This window comes from Macadamia integrifolia, chromosome 10, assembly GCF_013358625.1.
Source record: "Macadamia integrifolia cultivar HAES 741 chromosome 10, SCU_Mint_v3, whole genome shotgun sequence".
Classification (NCBI taxonomy): domain Eukaryota; kingdom Viridiplantae; phylum Streptophyta; class Magnoliopsida; order Proteales; family Proteaceae; genus Macadamia; species Macadamia integrifolia.
Genome location: NC_056566.1, coordinates 12,966,682 through 12,985,892, shown reverse-complemented (window position 1 = coordinate 12,985,892; position 19,211 = coordinate 12,966,682). Strand labels below are relative to the sequence as shown.

Here is a 19,211-nt window from a genome sequence, read left to right as displayed (position 1 = left end):
ATCTCTGTCCCTCAGAGTCGGCAAAAAGTGATGCATGAGGTATTTCGATGCCATCCTCCAAATTTCTAGATAAAACTCAATATATAGGGAAAGTAGGCATTGGAGGTGTCTTTAGAGACTTTAGTCCAAAGAGTTATTTCTTCATTTGGAGTATATCTTGGTGTTACAACGAACTTCATTGTAGAGTTTCATGCTTTACTTCTAGGTTTGCAACAAGCAAAGGACATCATGAATCTCACGGAGGGTTGGGTTGAGAGTGATTAGGTAGCAATGGTGATTATGGCATCAAAGGGTTAGTTCCTTGGTATGTTTAGCAGCCATGATTTCTTAGAGAGCATTGAGTGGAAACTCACCCACTTTTATCATGAAGCAAATCTTGTTTCAGACTTCCTTGCCAAGTCTATTGTGAAGTTCAAAACTATAGTTGACCCAGTCTCTTGGCAAACTACGGCGCATGATGACCTTCAAATAGACGCTCAGGATAGGGCCACATTTTTAATTTATTAACCCTAGTGGATTTTAGCTCCTTCTATTATTATTATGATCTCTGGTCTATCCTCTGCTGATTTTAGCTCCTTTTATTATTATTATGATCTCTGGTCTATCCTCTGCTGGTGGCAATGTTGGAGGTGGGGTTTACTCTAATGAGATCTCTGTTTTATGTTTCCTTTTCCTGGGGTAACTCAATTTTTTTATTTCTTCATGTACTTTATTTATTTATTTTTAATACTATCAATCTTTTAGCCAAAAAAATAGATTTATTATTTGAGTTTCTTTTTGTTATAGATCTATCCAAGGTTTCTTTTGATGTCCATGCCAAAGGTGGAACCGTAAATAAATCTGCTTATGACAATGTCAAAGATAGAGTATTATTTATTCATTTGAGTCTGGTATGCCTAGACTATAATCTTATATATCCATTTATATTTTTTTAATATTAATATATTCTTTTATTGATCTTTTGGGACCAAAAAAACAAGCCACTAAAGATTGATAAAATAAACTCATTAAAGATTGATACTATCTTCTGCACTCTTACATTAGAAACTATTGAAGACCCATTACATGCAAAGGCCATTTCGAGCTTAAGGAGAAAGAGAAGAAGGAAATGGTCATTTATTTTTTGGGTACATGCAAAAGAAAACAAAAGAAGAAAAGAAATAACCATCTAGACTCTCTTATTGGGCTTTTTATTTTTTTGGGGACTGATCTCATTCTCTCCCCATTGGAGGAGAAGATCCAGACTCTTATCTATTTCTCAGGTACAATTCTTATTTAACCCTTGGAGACACATGGGCTCGCAATGGGCTCTTCATCATAACTGTGAACTCCTCCTTCTCTGAAAAGTCAATTTTTTCTCCATCACCAACCGTCCATTTGAAATCTTTTACGAAATTCGCAACAAAATATTCAAGATGAAGTGTGGCCAATCCAAGTCCAGGACAAATCCTCCTCCCTGCACTAAATGGCATCATCTTTATCTCTCTACTCCCTGTTATATCAATTACTTCCCCTACATCACCCAAGAACCTCTCTGGCTTGAACTCCATTGGATCTTCCCAAACTTTTGGGTCCCTCCCCATCTGAGCCACCATGAAATTCACAATGGAATTCTTGGGTATAAGGTAACCATCCAACTCAAAATCTTCAACAACAGTATGATGCAGAACAAAGTGACCAGGTGGGTGCAACCTCAAAGCTTCCATTACCACCGCCTTCAAGTATGGCATCTTTTGCAAATCTTCTTCTTTGATCTCTTCTTTTGAATGCACAACACCTTTGATTTCAGAATAGAGCTTTTCTTGAATGTCTTGATCCTTCACTAGGTGTGCCATGATCCACTGCAACACTGATGATGGTGCATCAGTCCCAGCATCCAGAAACTCAGAGACTAGAGTCATTATTTCTTTGTCACTGAGATTCCTTTCTCCTTCTTCTCCTTTGATTTTAAGATCGAACAAAGAATCGATGTAGGAGAAAATGTGTCCATCATCTGGGTTTGATCCTTCTTGTCCCTCTTGTTTGATCTTCTTCCTCCATTCTCTTCGAGCTTTTATTGGAGGAATAAGAATGGATTCTTGTCTGCGGCGCACATCAAGCAGTTTGAGCCAGCTTTTTCTGAAGATGAATTTCCCAAGTCTAGGGAAAAAGAGAAAGTAATTGAAGCTAACGTAATTAGACATTAGGGTTCTCTCCAAGTCTTCGATTTCCCTAACGAGCTTCTCATCAAGTTTCTCACCGAAGCAAAGGAAGAGCATCAAAGCGAACATGGCGTATCCGATGTGATCGATTACGGTCACAGGCTTGCCTGATTCAGAATGGTCTTTGAACTGCTGAGTTAGAATCTGTAAGACCCATCTCCTAGCTTCACCAAAGGACTTATAACGAGCAGGGTTGAGGACCTCAGAGGTGATATTCCGGCGGAGAAGCCGCCAGAGAGCACCGGAAGAGGAGCCAACGTCGTCATGGTTGTTAAAGAGGACGCGGCTAGGTGTGACTGGTCCTGGGCGGTGGGCAAAAGTTTCACTGTTCTTGACTAGGGCTTGATGTGCTAGAGAATGGCTTGAAATGAAGACAACAGTAGTGTTGGAAGCAACGCTTATGGAGATGATGGGGCCATACTTATCACGGAGTTGTTGGTAGACTGTTGATTGGATATCAGAAAGTATTTTACGGAACAGAAAGATGTTGCCAAGGAAGGGCAATCTTGAAGGAGGGCCTGGTGGGAGAGGGAGCTTGCTGGTTTTCTTGGCTTTCTTCTTGTCATCAAAGAAGAAGAACTTGAGGGCTGCGCCAAGAAAGAGAGGGAGGAGGATATGCCAAACCTCCATTATTAGAGATTGGAAAGGTGGCTCTGGGGTGGTGCTTTTTTAAGGTTGTAGTGAAGTAATACTGTAAGAAAGCTTTTGTTGAAACACAATGAGAGTTGGACCCTTTTTATAGAGTTTGGATGTCCTGGTATCCGTACAGGGCCCACACTTCAAATCCACTCAATGTGAACTGTTATAAGAATAGAGAAATTGAACCGATTCTGAAGTGACAGAATCATATACATGTATCAGGGATTCAAGGTGGGGATAAGGGATGAGGGAGTGGAATCTACTAACCCACATGTACTCGTGACGATAATCCTCTGTTTTTCTCATTTCTGTTTTTTCTTGTTTTGCTACTTGCAGAACACGACACGTGGACAACTTTAAGACCAACGCACCGGATGTAATAATCCTCACCCAATCTTGACCGTTAAATCCTCTATTGTCCACGTGTCATGTTCTACAGATAGCAAAACAAGGAAAAACAGGGACGAGAAGAACAGAGGATTTTGACCCCATGTACTCGTGGTGACCGAAGAAAAAAAAGAAAAAGAAAAAAGCTATTTAAGTTGAGCAGTTTAATATTTTATATTAAGTATCGCTATCAATTGGTTGGGTTGGGCCGGGTTGGGTTGGTCTTATTCGGGTCTAGTATGCTTGGTAGGCCTATATTCTTGCATCGTGACCTGTCTATTTAAGGAATGAGTCAGAATCTGTTAGTCTTGTGATGGATTCGATCAAGATCTAGGCTTTAACTGAGCTTCTCCTAATCAGGCTAATCGAGCTATAATCGGGTCTTAAACAAGGTAATGTATCAAAAAAAAAAAAACTTAAGCAGTCTTTAATTATTTTAGATTTAAGAAATTTTAATATATTTTACTAAATAAACAATAATTTAGAAAAATGTATTATACATAATTACATTCAATTATTGATAAAAAAAATATCAATATATATATCCTATTCTATCCAAAAAAATCAAAATATAAATATAAACAATCGAGTTAAACATGTCAAGTCGAGTCGGACTTGTAAATAGGCCAAGCCAGTCGGAAACCCATCAATCTTACTCTTTGCACTGTATACTACCTGTTTATAAACAAGCCAGACCTAAGCATGACACATTTAATAATCAATGTAGGTCAGACCGGCCTTTAAACAATTGGACTCAGTCAATCTAATCGATGCGGACTTAGGATTGAAACCTCTAATATTAAGTCCCCCAAAACAAGATTTTTTTTTTTTTTTTTTAAATCCGTTCGAAACCTCAAATGCAAGAATCAATCCTTCTAGAATTGACGAAAAAGCTGAAATCGGGATTTTTCACTTTAAGGATTCTACACTAATAATTGGATTCACCTTTTTCTCTGATCACACATATGAACTAAATTCTGTCCATTGTTCATATGGCACACCGACGACTATTCAGATTTCTGGTTTTTCTCTGGCCAATCATCCCATAAAGTCTTTAAGGTTCCTTTGATTTCAAAGAAGTTGAACGCGAGTGATTGTGACTGACTCTTTTTGACTTTGGATAAAAAGAAATTGAAAGGTTTTGTGTTTTGTAAGAATGATATTTCCTTAATAATGTGAAATGATAACATGGACACATTTATATTATATGGGTTACCAAGACTCCAAGAAAGAATCTTAACAAACTAGTACTGTCACGTGGTGTTATTAGTTACAGTTAGGTACATGGTGGTTACATAAGGGACGTTAATATATGAAGGCAGTCTATGATGGTTAATCCTTATCAGCCCCGTTCTCAAGATCAACGGGGTGAACCAACTGTGAGCCTGTCTTTCGAGCCATGAAATCCTAAATCAGAAAGTCCCTTTGTGAGGATATCAGCAATTTGATCCATATTTGAGATATAGCGAACCTCGTGCTGTTTGGTAGCAACCATGTCACGTATCAAGTAAAAATCAATCTCGATATGTTTGGATCGAGAATGAAAGACCAAGTTAGCAATAAGTTACGTTGCTCCAACATTGTCGCATTGGATAATCGATGGCTGAGAAAGGGAAACATCTAACTCTTGAAGTAATTATCGTAACTAGAGAAGTTCTGTAGCAGCAGCCACCATGATGTCATATAGGCAAATCACCTCCAATGAAATAGATCAAATCAATCTCTTAAACTTTTCAGCAAACATACTTCAAAATGGACCAATGTCCAAAAAACTATTTTGATCTCTCAAAAGATATGATAAAAACAACGTTATAGGTTCATATTTATGTCCTAAAGCAGAATCAACATGGAAAGACACAGTGAAGAAGTTGGCCAAAATTCCAAATAAAACAATGCAAGAAAAGTTGAAAATAAGTTATGATGAATTAGAAGATGACGAGAAAGCGATGTTTCTTAATGTTGCTTGTTTTTTAATTTGAATGGAAAAGAAAATTTCATATTGCATATGGGATGGCTGTGAATTTTTCTCTGAATTAGGAATTAAAATTTTTTGCCTAAAGTCATTGGTTAAGATTGGTGAAAAAAATGAGTTAAGAAAGCATGATCATCTAAAAGAGCATGGAAGGGAAATTGATCGTCAAGAAAACTCTAAGGAGCTTGGGGACCATAGTAGATTGTGATTGCACAATGAGTTATTGGAAGTATCAAATACTAAACAAGTTGGTTAGCCATAAATGATTAGTACATTTAAATGTGTGTTTCGAGTCATTAATGATGCTTTGAAGAATAAGCTGACTATCAATTTTCAGCTAAAGTAATCAGTCACTACAACATTAACCAAATTGCCACCATGATGTCATATAGGTTAATCACCTCCATGGCATCAAAATGCCAAATTTCCGTCATGGCACCATATCCCCAAATTGCCATCATGGCGTCATATCACCAAATAACCTTATCATTAATTATCGTACCCATCATCAATTGGACATTGCACAATGAGAAGGGCATTTTGTGCACCTTACACCTAGGACTAGACATTAATTCCAAAAAGATTCGCTATTTTCTCGTCACACTTTTATTCCATAAATTTTGTGCACCACACACCTAACTGCAATTAATATTCCATTAGAGAGGGGACGGCCGGGATCTCATAGATTCACAATTTCCCACTCTTTTTTCTTAGGTACGAGTTAGTCTCCAATCCAATTCTACCAATAAAAATCAGTCTTCAGTCCAAAAGGGACCAAAATGTGCATTATCATAATGTAGCCTCCAAAATTTCCAAAGGGGTGTAGGATCCTATTTGAAATTTCAATTATTTTGGCGATGAACCCTATGGGGTTTCTGAACCTTCCAAAAATATCTCCCATTATGTCTCTGCACTCTTGACTCTTCATCGTCAATATGTGCGTGTAAATTTATCATTTAAGCATTTCCTTAAATAAATGACAAATTTACACGCACATATTGACGATGAAGAGTCAAGAATGCAAAAACATAATGGGAGATATTTTTGAAATGATATATATACATATATATATATATTTATATATATATATATATATATATCCTGAATATTATATGGGACCTGAGATAGTCCCTAAAATTTTATTAAAAATGAAACTGATAATAAAAAGACAAGAAAGACATAACTCACCTTACCCGAGAGACAAGTCACTCTATCACTCTCAAAAACCCAAAAGAAAACACTTATAAAATAACTATTACATTCTAAAGACTCGTAAACCAACTTTGTCATCTCGAATGATGCAACTAAGATCACCAAAAAGAAGATCATGATCATAGAAAATCAAATTTATTGTAGACTCACAAGTAAAATTAGCTAACCAATCCACTACTCGATTGCTTTCCCGAAATGAAAACGAGATGTGGGCTCTTAGAGAATCGAAGAGGTTGATAATTTCTTGAAATCAATATCAACAACTCCACAAATTATAGGATCTTTGGGTAACCAACTTCACAATCAAAGAAGAGTCAGAGTTAACCCAAAAATCGGAAAGGCCCAATTCCTCACATGCACAATCTCAATAGGTGTATTTAGAATCTAATATCTTACTCTTGTCTCATTTCTAAAAGTTCGATAAAGTAGGAGTATAAAAAGACTTTTCAAAAATAATTCGAAAGTTTATACATGTGGAATAATTTTATTTCCCTTCATTGAAAAAAATAAATATATTATGTTAAAATGATTAAAAAAATAAAATTATAAATCATTTCACACATTTAGGGGTATCAATAAGAAAATCCCTTACTTCAAAGACCTCTCCAGCTCCAAAGCAGTTTGTCTTCATCACAACTTTTTCTACTAGTGATAATTGATTATGGATTATGCAGGACTAGAATTACTACGCATGCTTCCAAAGAAGATTTATTTATTGTTAGGAGTTTATAGAGTTCCTTACCATTAGTTTTCAATGTAGAGTTTATTTTTACCTTTCAAATTCCACAATTGGGTTTGAGTCAATCCCTCTCAACTTTAAAAAAGAAGAAGAAGAGACTAGGCTTACTCAAAACCAAACTTCTATTCTTCCTTTTGACCTAGTGAGGTGAACTGCCCCATTTTGTATATTGGTCTTATGGAATTAGTACACACACAGCCGCCTAGGCTTACTCAAAACCAAACTTGCTTGCCATTTGTAATTGCAAAAAAAATTATTATTATTATTATTATTATTATTATTATTATTATTATTATTATTATTATTATTATTATTATTATTATTATTATTATTATTATTATTATTATTATTATTATTATTATTATTATTATTATTATTTTCATTATTATTATTATTATTATTATTATTATTATTATTATTATTATTATTATTATTATTATTATTATTATTATTATTATTATTTTAACGATGGATTTCCAGATATTCATCCTAACTAGTCCCGTAAATTCATATTGGTCACACAATCGCATCGACCAGACCATACCGAGGTTAAATAAGAATCACTCAAATTTTAAGACACTTCAAATTGTATCCCAATAAATTTTTGATAAAGTTCCAATTCAAGAACTATACCCATCTTTATTTTCTACCCCTAATTGCTCAATTAGATCTCTTTCTCTTCACTCACATCAGTCTATTCACTAATAACATACCAAAAGAAATTAGTCATTCACCAAGAGGCCTTCCCCCCCCCCCCCTCCTCCTTACAATGAGGGTATTTTTTGAATTAATTATATGAGTTGTTTAACAAGATTAGACCATAAATAATTTGATGATTTTGTTAACAAAAACAATCTGTGTGGACCTGGAAATTGAAATAGAAGGATGTTGATAGGACAAAGCGGAAAAAAACGTCATTTGTATTAGCAGAAAGAAAAACAACAGCTAGAGTGGAAGAGTCAAGGGTCAAGAGTCAAGATTCAAAAAGGAGGACTCTACATTTCTGTCACACAAAACCTAAATCAAAAGTCACATTGGGCGGCCATGTCTCACAAGCAAGGGCTTTCCTATCAACCTCAGCTTCCAAGTATGGCCTTTTTTGTCCATCTATTCTATCAATGAACTACCTAAAGTCAAATAGAACTTCCTAAACAAATAGACCGGACCAACCTACAAAAATTAAGCGGCCCCTTTATTGTTTTACAAAATAGGAGTTTATAATACAATGTAACTTTTAATTTGACTGCATAAGCCAAAATGTAGGATTTGGAGCTCTTAGCCTTGGAACAATGGGATTGACACTTTGCCGTAAGCACCTTGCCTTCCTTATTCAATCCCATTGCAACATCTCTTGCTTTAATCAGTATCCAATATGTATTGATATATTACAGTCTAATCTGATACCAATCCAATGTGATGCTGACCATTGTGCTACCGTTCTTACATAATACTAATCTAATACCGATATGAATCCAAGATAAAGAATCAATATGGGACACCAACATGACAATATCAGGCTTATCTATATTGATCGACATTGATACCAATATTAATACCGATCTGATAATGGACATAAACATAGTACAAAATTGAATTGGCACCATGATGGAAGTTTGACAACATGGCACCATGATGGAGATTTGATGATTTAACGATTTGATGCTCTGAGGGAAATTTAGCAAATTGGTGATATGGCATCATGGTAATGATGTAGTTATCTATAAATTGACATAACAATTTGAAATTATGGTGGTGATTTGGTGATTTGATGGCATGGCGACGATTTAGCCATATTGCAATGTGGCGGTAAATTAGAGATATGGCGATTCAACTGGGAAAGATTTAGCCATATCTCAATATTTTTGATACGCCAATACAGATTGGTATTGATCATGATATTGATTTTGCTATCAAAACTATCAATATCGAAATGCAGATTGATGGGAGCTGGATGTTTTCTCATTGCGCTTCATTAATATATATCATTCACAATAATAAAATAAATAAATTAAAAAGAGCAATTCTTACTAACACGAATTTTGTCGAGGGTTAGACTCAAAGATCTCCAACTCACATTTTGAGTTTCAAATCAATTGGAGTTGATCAAGTGATAAAATAAAACTTAAAAATTCAGGCCTACCAAGAGGGTATATGACAAAGCCATCAATGAGTGGGGGCAACCCAAATCAAAGATCACCCACCTTGTATTCACTACCATTTCTGGTGTTGATGCACCCGGTGCTGACTTCCAACTCATCAGGCTTCTTGGCCTTTCCCCGACCGTGAAACGTATGATGATGTATCATCTAGGTTGCTACGGTGGTGGAAGTATCCTTCGTGTTGCTAAAGACCTTGCTGAGAATAATAAAGGTGCTCGTGTCCTCGTTGTTTGCTCAGAGTTGAACTCTGTGAGTGGCTTCAAGGGACCTACTGAGACTGACTTCCACATCCTACTTGGGCAGGCAATCTTTGCAGATGGCGCTGCAGCTTTAGTAGTTGGTGCAGACCCTGACATGTCAGTTGAGCGCCCATTGTTCCAACTCTTCTCTACAGGTACTCGAATTCTTTCATACTCAAATGATATGGTTGAAGGTCACTTGCGTCAAACGGGTCTTTCAATCAGCTTATGCAAAGATGTAACCAAAACTATTTCTAGGAACATTGGAAAATGCTTGGAAGAAGCATTCAAAAATATTGGTATTAGTGATTGGAACTCCATTTTTTGGGTGTCTCACCCTGGTGGGCCGGCAATTTTGGACCTCATTGAAGTATCCCTTGGTTTAAAAGAGGAGAAATTGAAGGCATCAAGGGAAGTGTTGAGCGAATATGGTAATATGTCGAGCCCCACTGTGATGTTCATTTTAGATGAGATGAGGAATAAGTCTATGAAAGAAGGAAAAGCCACAACTGGAGAAGGGTTTGATTGGGGTGTGCTATTAGGGTTTGGTCCAGGTTTAACTGTGGAGACAATTGTCTTGCGTAGCATCGATACAGCTTAATTTGGGCTTATTGATCTTACCAATTTGCATTGATTTGTAGTTATACTCTAGTTTAGTTGGGGTTTTCTGTATAGCCCTATATTATGTCCCTTCATTGGTTTCATTATTTGGTCCTTTTAGAGTTTTTCCCCTAGGGATGCCCCATTTATGTATTAATATGGTGATATGATTTTTGACATTTATTGTTCAATGAGGGCCAAGGTCCTCCTTCCTAAGTTATGATTTTTGCATCCAGAAAAGAACTAAGTTCTATAGGTGTTTTCAACCTTGTTATTTGCATTCTGTGTCTGTTTGATGATTTGTTCATAGTAATTAACATTGAATTCTACAAAGTTAATTGCTTCTATTGGAATTGGAATTTGAAGAATGTGGATCAGGTTCCGTACGGTAGAGTCACACAAATGGAATTCACCATAGAGTTGGTTGTTGGATGAATTCCATTTGTGTGGACCAGCCACATAAATTCTCGTACAAGGACTTGATCTACTCTCGAATTGGAATTGGAACAGTGAAATCTGATGGTGGCGTTTTGTAATTATTCGATGTTTATGGTTGCTGACCATGCCACATATGAACCCTACTGGCAGTTTATTATCGTGCCATATACATAGTACAAACTCCTTTAATACATAGTGATGATTGGATTGTCAATTAAGAGGTTGAGCCGAGGAGACCCAAGTGAACTTTTTTTGGTGGAAAGGTGGAAACCCAAGTGAACTGAAAGCATTGAAATCGGACCCATTAAATTCCCTGTTGGTTAAAAAAAAAAAAATCTTGTTGGCCTCTGATTTTAATAAAATCTATAATGTCGTTCTAGTTTTGTTTTATGCCAATTGGACTGATAAGACCGATCAAACGGACCAATTCGAATCTGATAAAATATTTGGTGGGCAGGCTTATTTTTCGATTCAGGAATTATTTTCATGGTGGAAACATAATTCTAATGTTGCTCTTTTGAAGAAGATTTATCAAGCTGTTTTTGTTTAGATTACTTAAAATATTTGGAAGAAACGAAATCGTCAAATATTTGAGAATTGTAATAGAGGTTATAATATTCTCGTTAAATCTATTATGAATGATCTTCATGATTTCTCCTTACTTGTATCGGTTTAGATTAAATCGATGAAATAAGTGCAACTTTCAAGCACTATGCGTCTTGTTAAGACTGCTAAATCTTCCCCTCAAATCTTAGAATTATATTGGAGCCACCAATTGCTGGTTGCTTCAAAATTAATATAGATGGATGGTCATTGGGGATTAATCTACATTATTCTGGAGCGAGGGGGTGTCTTTAGAGATCATTTGGAATCTCCATTTAGATGTTTTACTTCTTACGAAGATATATATATACTAATTTTTCGGTGAGTTTGCAGCTTTCTTTGGAGCACTAAGACCCGCTATGGTGTTATACATCAATTATCATAACATTCCATGGATATTCAAACAAAAATGGTGGTTCTACAAAGCCTTCTTTGACAGCTCTTCATGGATAATCTCCCATTGTTATCGTGAAGCTAACAATGTCACTGACAAGTTAGCAAAACATGCATCTGCCACAATGTCTTCTATTGACTAGGATGTTGCTCTCTCTTTTCTTGTCTAAGGTATTAACTGGGATGCTCAGGTGAGACAGATACAAATTAATTGTTGTGGTTTTCCCCTTTTTTTTTTCTTTCATTTTTGCTATAGAATAACATTGAATATAAGTTAACCAAAAGTACTGCACCTTAGTTCACAGTTCAGCAAGCAAAGCAACTAAGAATTCATCAAGACGCTGCATTTAAAGAAGTGATCTAGGATCTTCCCTCATTGTTTTAGAACTGTTGCGCTTATAAGTTCAAGAAAATTACTCGCTTACATTTTAAGTAGGGCTCTTTTTGTGTGTCCTTCCTCCATCACCCTCTCCCTATCCTTTACCCACCTTCCGGATCTCCCTCTTTTCTCATATACCTGTGAGAACCTCCTCTTACCAGATCGGACTTTGAAATGAAAATTTACAGGCCCCTCTCCCTCTCCCTCTCCCCTCTAGCTATAGGCATCTCCTCCAGCCTCTTCCCCACCCCCCCCCACCCCTCTCCCCCTCCCCCTCCCCCTCCCGTCCCAACTCAAGTTTTAAAACAACCATTACTGTTCAAAGCAAGAACGGGTATCCATCGCTGCAAGAACGCCCTGCTCATAGCAAACTTGAACTTTCAGGCTATGTTTGGTAGCCAAGAGAAAAGAAAAAAGTACATTTTTTTGTACTTTTTTCTTGTGTGAAGAATTTTTCTTTGTACTTGGTATGTTTTCACCTAGGAGAAGATTCAGCTTTAGAAATTCAAAATTCCTCTTGAAAATTGTGAAGTTTTCTTTTGCTCCCCAAAAAAATTTCTTGCAAAAACACAAGAAAACATGAGAAAAGATGAAAACATAATAAGACAAAAAATGAATGATTACACGATGATTTCCTATGTGTCTATCTCTCTCCTAAAATTCAAAATTTTTTGAATTTTTTTTTTTTCTTTTCTTCTCTTGGTAATCAAACATACATTTTTCTTACCATTTCTTCTTTTTTCTTTTCTTTTCTATTCTAGATTCTCTTTCTTTTCTTTTCTTTTCTTCGTTACCAAACATAGCCTCAGTTCGGTTTGTCCGTAGATCCGCATGTGGCTAATTGCAAAGTCATCTCCGCTTTACTTGAAGGTCTACCTTTTTCTCTTTTTCTTTTTGCTTTTTTCACTATGAACACTGACGCCTACTTTCAAAGTCAACTTTATTACATTGTTCTATACAGCCCATGACTTCTCCATTTTCTTTTTCTTCATTTAAAACTAAAGGGGTAAATTATAAATTCACCTCTCACCATGCATTGACGCTATACAAAAAAGAAAAAATAGACTATATAAACAATCTCCAATTGAAATTACTGTTGTAAATGAATCGCAACTCCAAAGTGATGCTATACAAAAAATACAATATTGGTAGAAAGAACTTATTTTTTTCTCTAACTACGGTTGGCACTTCTTCGGAGACCATAGCGATGATGCATCCCTTCTGTACCCAAAAAAAAAAGATGCATCCTTTCAATATTAAACCTATGCAACTAGAAAAGGTTCGGGAAGAAGTATATATATATATATATATTTATATTTATAGAGTTAGGGATCAATACTTGGTCGTAGGGTCACTACACCAGTGCAGGGACCAACTAGGGGAAACACATAGGCATTCAACAAGGGCAGGTGGTCATTTTGGAAAACTCTCGTAGGTTTAACGGAGTATCAAGAAATTTTAGGCAATTTTTTATTTCTGTTTTTGAAGAACTGCGCCGAATGTCTCCAAGCTTGAAAGGAAGGGTGACTTCAGTGTTCGATCTGATAGGCTCAAGAAGTCTTGTTATCTCTGTCCCTCAGAGTCGGCAAAAAGTGATGCATGAGGTATTTTGATGCCATCCTCCAAATTTCTAGATAAAACTCAATATATAGGGAAAGTAGGCGTCGGAGGTGTCTTCAAAGACTTTAGTCCGAAGAATTTTTTCTTCATTTGGAGTATATCTTGGTGTTACAACAAACTTCATTGTAGAGTTTCGTGCTTTACTTCTAGGTTTGCAACAAGCAAAGGACATCATGAATCTCACGGAGGGTTGGGTTGAGAGTGATTAGGTAGCAATGGTGATTATGGCATCAAAGGGTTAGTTCCTTGGTATGTTTAGCAGCCATGATTTCTTAGAGAGCATTGAGTGGAAACTCACCCACTTTTATCGTGAAGCAAATCTTGTTTCAGACTTCCTTGCCAAGTCTATTGTGAAGTTCGAAACTATAGTTGACCCAGTCTCTTGGCAAACTACGATGCATGATGACCTTCAAATAGACGCTCAGGATAGGGCCAGATTTTGATTTATTAACCCTAGTGGATTTTAGCTCCTTTTATTATTATTATGATCTCTGGTCTATCCTCTGCTGGTGGCAATGTTGGAGGTGGGGTTTACTCTAATGAGATCTCTGTTTTATGTTTCCTTTTCCTGGGGTAACTCAAGTTTTTTATTTCTTCATGTACTTTATTTATTTATTTTTAATACTATCAATCTTTTAGCCAAAAAAATAGATTTATTATTTGAGTTTCTTTTGTTATAGATTTGTCCAAGGTTTCTTTTGATGTCCATGCCAAAGGTGGAACCGTAAATAAATCTGCATATGACAATGTCAAAGATAGAGTATTATTTATTCATTTGAGTCTGGTATGCCTAGACTATAATCTTATATATCCATTCATATTTTTTTAATATTAATATATTCTTTTATTGATCTTTTGGGACAAAAAAAAAAGAAGAAAAAAAAAAAAAAGCCACTAAAGATTGATAAAATAAACTCATTAAAGATTGATACTATCTTCTGCACTCTTATATTAGAAACTATTGAAGACCCATTACATGCAAAGGCCATTTCGAGCTTAAGGAGAAAGAGAAGAAGGAAATGGCCATTTATTTTTTGGGTACATGCAAAAGAAAACAAAAGAAGAAAAGAAATAACTATCTAGACTCTCTTATTGGGCCTTTCATTTTTTTGGGCACTGATCTCATTCTCTCCCCATTGGAGGAGAAGATCCAGACTCTTATCTATTTTTCAGGTACAATTCTTATTTAACCCTTGGAGACACATGGGCTCGCAATGGGCTCTTCATCATGACTGTGAACTCCTCCTTCTCTGAAAAGTCAATTTTTTCTCCATCACCAACCGTCCATTTGAAATCTCTTACGAAATTCGCAACAAAATATTCAAGATGAAGTGTGGCCAATCCAAGTCCAGGGCAAATCCTCCTCCCTGCACTAAATGGCATCATCTTAATCTCTCTACTCCCTGTTATATCAATTACTTCCCCCACATCACCCAAGAACCTCTCTGGCTTGAACTCCATTGGATCTTCCCAAACTTTTGGGTCCCTCCCCATCTGAGCCACCATGAAATTCACAATAGAATTCTTGGGTATAAGGTAACCATCCAACTCAAAATCTTCAACAACAGTATGATGCAGAACAAAGTGACCAGGTGGGTGCAACCTCAAAGCTTCCATTACCAACGCCTTCAAGTATGGCATCTTTTGCAAATCTTCTTCTTTGATCTCTTCTTTTGAATTCACAACACCTTTGATTTCAGAATAGAGCTTTTCTTGAATGTCTTGATCCTTCACTAGGTGTGCCATGATCCACTGCAACACTGATGATGGTGCATCAGTCCCAGCATCCAGAAACTCAGAGACTAGAGTCATTATTTCTTTGTCACTGAGATTCCTTTCTCCTTCTTCTCCTTTGATTTTAAGATCGAACAAAGAATCGATGTAGGAGAAAATGTGTCCATCATCTGGGTTTGATCCTTCTTGTCCCTCTTGTTTGATCTTCTTCCTCCATTCTCTTCGAGCTTTTATTGGAGGAATAAGAATGGATTCTTGTCTGCGGCGCACATCAAGCAGTTTGAGCCAGCTTTTTCTGAAGATGAATTTCCCAAGTCTAGGGAAAAAGAGAAAGTAATTGAAGCTAACGTAATTAGACATTAGGGTTCTCTCCAAGTCTTCGATTTCCCTAACGAGCTTCTCATCAAGTTTCTCACCGAAGCAAAGGAAGAGCATCAAAGCGAACATGGCGTATCCGATGTGATCGATTACGGTCACAGGCTTGCCTGATTCAGAATGGTCTTTGAACTGCTGAGTTAGAATCTGTAAGACCCATCTCCTAGCTTCACCAAAGGACTTATAACGAGCAGGGTTGAGGACCTCAGAGGTGATATTCCGGCGGAGAAGCCGCCAGAGAGCACCGGAAGAGGAGCCAACGTCGTCATGGTTGTTAAAGAGGACGCGGCTAGGTGTGACTGGTCCTGGGCGGTGGGCAAAAGTTTCACTGTTCTTGACTAGGGCTTGATGTGCTAGAGAATGGCTTGAAATGAAGACAACAGTAGTGTTGGAAGCAACGCTTATGGAGATGATGGGGCCATACTTACCACGGAGTTGTTGGTAGACTGTTGATTGGATATCAGAAAGTATTTTACGGAACAGAAAGATGTTGCCAAGGAAGGGCAATCTTGAAGGAGGGCCTGGTGGGAGAGGGAGCTTGCTGGTTTTCTTGGCTTTCTTCTTGTGATCAAAGAAGAAGAACTTGAGGGCTGCGCCAAGAAAGAGAGGGAGGAGGATATGCCAAACCTCCATTATTAGAGATTGGAAAGGTGGCTCTGGGGTGGTGCTTTTTTAAGGTTGTAGTGAAGTAATACTGTAAGAAAGCTTTTGGTGAAACACAATGAGAGTTCGACCCTTTTTATAGAGTTTGGATGTCCTGGTATCCGTACAGGACCCACACTTCAAATCCACTCAATGTGAACTATTATAAGAATAGAGAAATTGAACCGATTCTGAAGTGACAGAATTATATACATGTATCAGGGATTCAAGGTGGGATAAAAATCCTCTATTTTTCTTGATCGGTGTTTTGCTGTGTTTTGCAACCTGCAGAAGAGGACATGTGTCCTCTTTTAAACCAACGGCTGAGATTACTTTTGTTTGAAAGGGTAACTAAATCCGGTTCAAAAGAATGGATGACTCGAACCAACCATTTGAACCGGTTCTAACCAAACAATCAGTTAGTTTTTGAATTTCAAATTCCTAAAAGGAGATTCGAATTTCGAAATCCCTGTTTTCAAAATTTGCCATTTTCCTTCGCACGATTCTCTCTCTCTCACCCCTCTCGCTGCATCTCTCTTACAGGAAACGGTCTCTGCTCATGATTCTCTTTCACCCCTCCCACTGCATCTCTCTCACAGCACTCTCTCTGCAAACGAGTCTCTCTCTCACCCATCTCACTGTAGCTCTCTCACAACCCTCTCTCTGCTGACGAAGGAGCGGGTTTCTCTGCTCTGTTGCGGTCTCCTCCGCTCGCGAAGGTTTTTCTCTGCTCACGAAGGTCTCTCTTCCTCCCAAGGTATGTTTCCAGATCTGAACAAGTAATGTAGTTCTTGAGTTATATTTCTGTAACTTTAGTTATATATTGGACGGAATGAAATGCAATAGCAAATTCCTTAGCATGGAAGGTTTTCTCTATGTTGTGTACAACCATTCAACAAACTCCACTCCGTGGTTGATGGAGGGTTGTACTCCAACTTCTACATAATGAATAGATCTCTATTACCCAAAAAATAAGAAAATTGCCCTCCCCCCTATCTCTCAGTTTAAATGATCAAATCCCCTTTGTGGAGAAGTTCCAAGAAAATCAAAGTTGGATTATAATATTGAGACAAAGATGGGAAATTTCAGGTTCCTGATGACCAGATTTTTGGATCCTAGCTTGAAGGATGGGAATTAATTAACTAACACCTGTGCCCTATTCCACATATTATTGTTTTATATATATGGTCCTAATACTTCTAGATATTGTTCCAATTTGTTCAGAACAGCCTAGTACCCCTTTTGTTATGTGGGTTAACAATAGGCAGATCAATCAAAGCCCACTTCAATTTTCTATATACGCTTCAGAACATATGCTGTAAGAGAACAAACAACTGCAACCTATAATCATGCTGGATTGAATTTAATGAAAAATTTGTCTTCGATCAGAAATATGGATTTGCAGATAGGTCTACAATTTCCTACATAACATGTTAATCATGAAAATCAAAATTTACATGCTTCAATTACAGGCTGGATCAAGAACATAAATTATATATATATATATATATAAATGACCCCAGAAATTGGGGGAAAAAAATGCCAAAAAGAGCTACAAGAATTATAAGACATTAGGGCAAATGGCAGTTCTCCATACTGAGCAAAAGTTGTATCCTCAAGCAATCTGCCACACTAGGAAAATGTGATAAAATACTTCATGCAACAAACAACAAACAACAAACAAATGAATTAACAGAGAACCACAAACACTGGCACAATAGAGAAGAAGGAATATCAAGTACATTCAGTTAATGAGGATCCTTATGTTTGTGCTATTAAGTACAATTCAGTTCCATTGGATCTTTTTTTTTTTCTTTTCTTTGTTATTGCCAATACATCTAGGATTCTAAGCATTTTTATTGATGGATTAGCCTCTGTACTAACAATTTTTTTTTCTATAAGTAAGGAGTCTTTAGCTCAAAATGGTAGAGCATCTGGGTTAATGCCCAGGTTATGGTGGTTCAAATCCACCAAGACTTTGAACAAAACACTTTTGAAGCACTGTTAATGTTTTTTTGAGTTTTTGATGGATGTAGGTCTAGTGTTATTTTTTTTGGGTTGTAATTGTATGCTTTCTGGCAAAGTTCAAGTTTATATGTGTAATGTAGCAGCAGAGATGAGGCAAAACCAACCCTTCTGAGTTTTACATATTCTTCCTCATCTGGGTCCACAACCTATTAGCCAACAACATTTACTTTCCTATTATATACTTGGGTGTCTTGTCCATTGGTGCCATTGCCACTGCCATTAATCGTCTCAATAGTCTCCCTGAGATACAGAAGCAATTGAACCATTGCTTAAGAAGAAATGGTAAGCAGCAAAAATGGGAGATGTAACTACAGTAACTCTTTTGATGGGTGTGGGGATCTCAAGGAAATGAAGAAAGGGTTGGAAACCCTGTTTTGTCTACTGCTCAGGGTAAGTAAGAACCTGTTGATTGGGTATTTATTCTCTGTTTTGAGTTTTATGGGTTTGTTTATTATATTTGTTCATAAGTTCTAACCCTTGAACACAGGTAACAAAACTTGAAGATAATCAAGTATGGATCTCATAGATTTTTAAGTTCTTGGTTTCAATGAAGTGGGTTTCTGTGATAATCTTGTTATTTTGGAGCTTGGACTGATAATTGAGTGGAAAATGTGGTGATAAGGAACAGGTGAATAGAAGAGGAGTTGCAAGGATGGATGGATAGGGCTTGCAGATAATGCAATATCATTGATCCATATTGCTGTTATGTATGAATCAATATTGCTACTTTTCTATGAAATGCCGATTTGCTGCTTTGATCTTTAGATGGTCCTATATTAACCCATTTTGAGTGTAAATAAGTGAATCTATATGATCTCCAGCTTTTTCCTGTTTGTTCTGATCACATCATT

At 36.8% G+C, this 19,211-nt stretch overlaps 3 protein-coding genes and 1 long non-coding RNA gene across 4 annotated transcripts; 2 read left to right on the top strand and 2 right to left on the bottom strand.

Annotated features, from left to right (window-relative positions):
• Positions 1 to 990: 990 nt before the first annotated feature.
• Positions 991 to 2,886, bottom strand: LOC122091060 (cytochrome P450 89A2-like). The gene has a single exon (XM_042660877.1). It carries the CDS (start codon positions 2,829 to 2,831, stop codon positions 1,272 to 1,274), a length of 1,560 nt encoding a protein of 519 aa, XP_042516811.1. The 5' UTR covers positions 2,832 to 2,886; the 3' UTR covers positions 991 to 1,271.
• Positions 2,887 to 8,841: 5,955 nt separating this feature from the next.
• Positions 8,842 to 10,356, top strand: LOC122092207 (chalcone synthase 2-like). The gene is made up of 2 exons (XM_042662549.1): positions 8,842 to 8,852; positions 9,285 to 10,356. Exons 1-2 carry the CDS (start codon positions 8,842 to 8,844, stop codon positions 10,147 to 10,149), a joined length of 876 nt encoding a protein of 291 aa, XP_042518483.1. The 3' UTR covers positions 10,150 to 10,356.
• Positions 10,357 to 14,511: 4,155 nt separating this feature from the next.
• LOC122092418 (cytochrome P450 89A2-like) lies at positions 14,512 to 16,378 on the bottom strand. The gene has a single exon (XM_042662734.1). It carries the CDS (start codon positions 16,321 to 16,323, stop codon positions 14,764 to 14,766), a length of 1,560 nt encoding a protein of 519 aa, XP_042518668.1. The 5' UTR covers positions 16,324 to 16,378; the 3' UTR covers positions 14,512 to 14,763.
• A 2,128-nt stretch (positions 16,379 to 18,506) lies between these two features.
• Positions 18,507 to 18,970, top strand: LOC122090775. The gene is made up of 2 exons (XR_006143731.1): positions 18,507 to 18,750; positions 18,848 to 18,970. It is a non-coding gene; the product is annotated as an uncharacterized LOC122090775 (long non-coding RNA).
• The last annotated feature ends 241 nt before the right edge of the window (positions 18,971 to 19,211 follow it).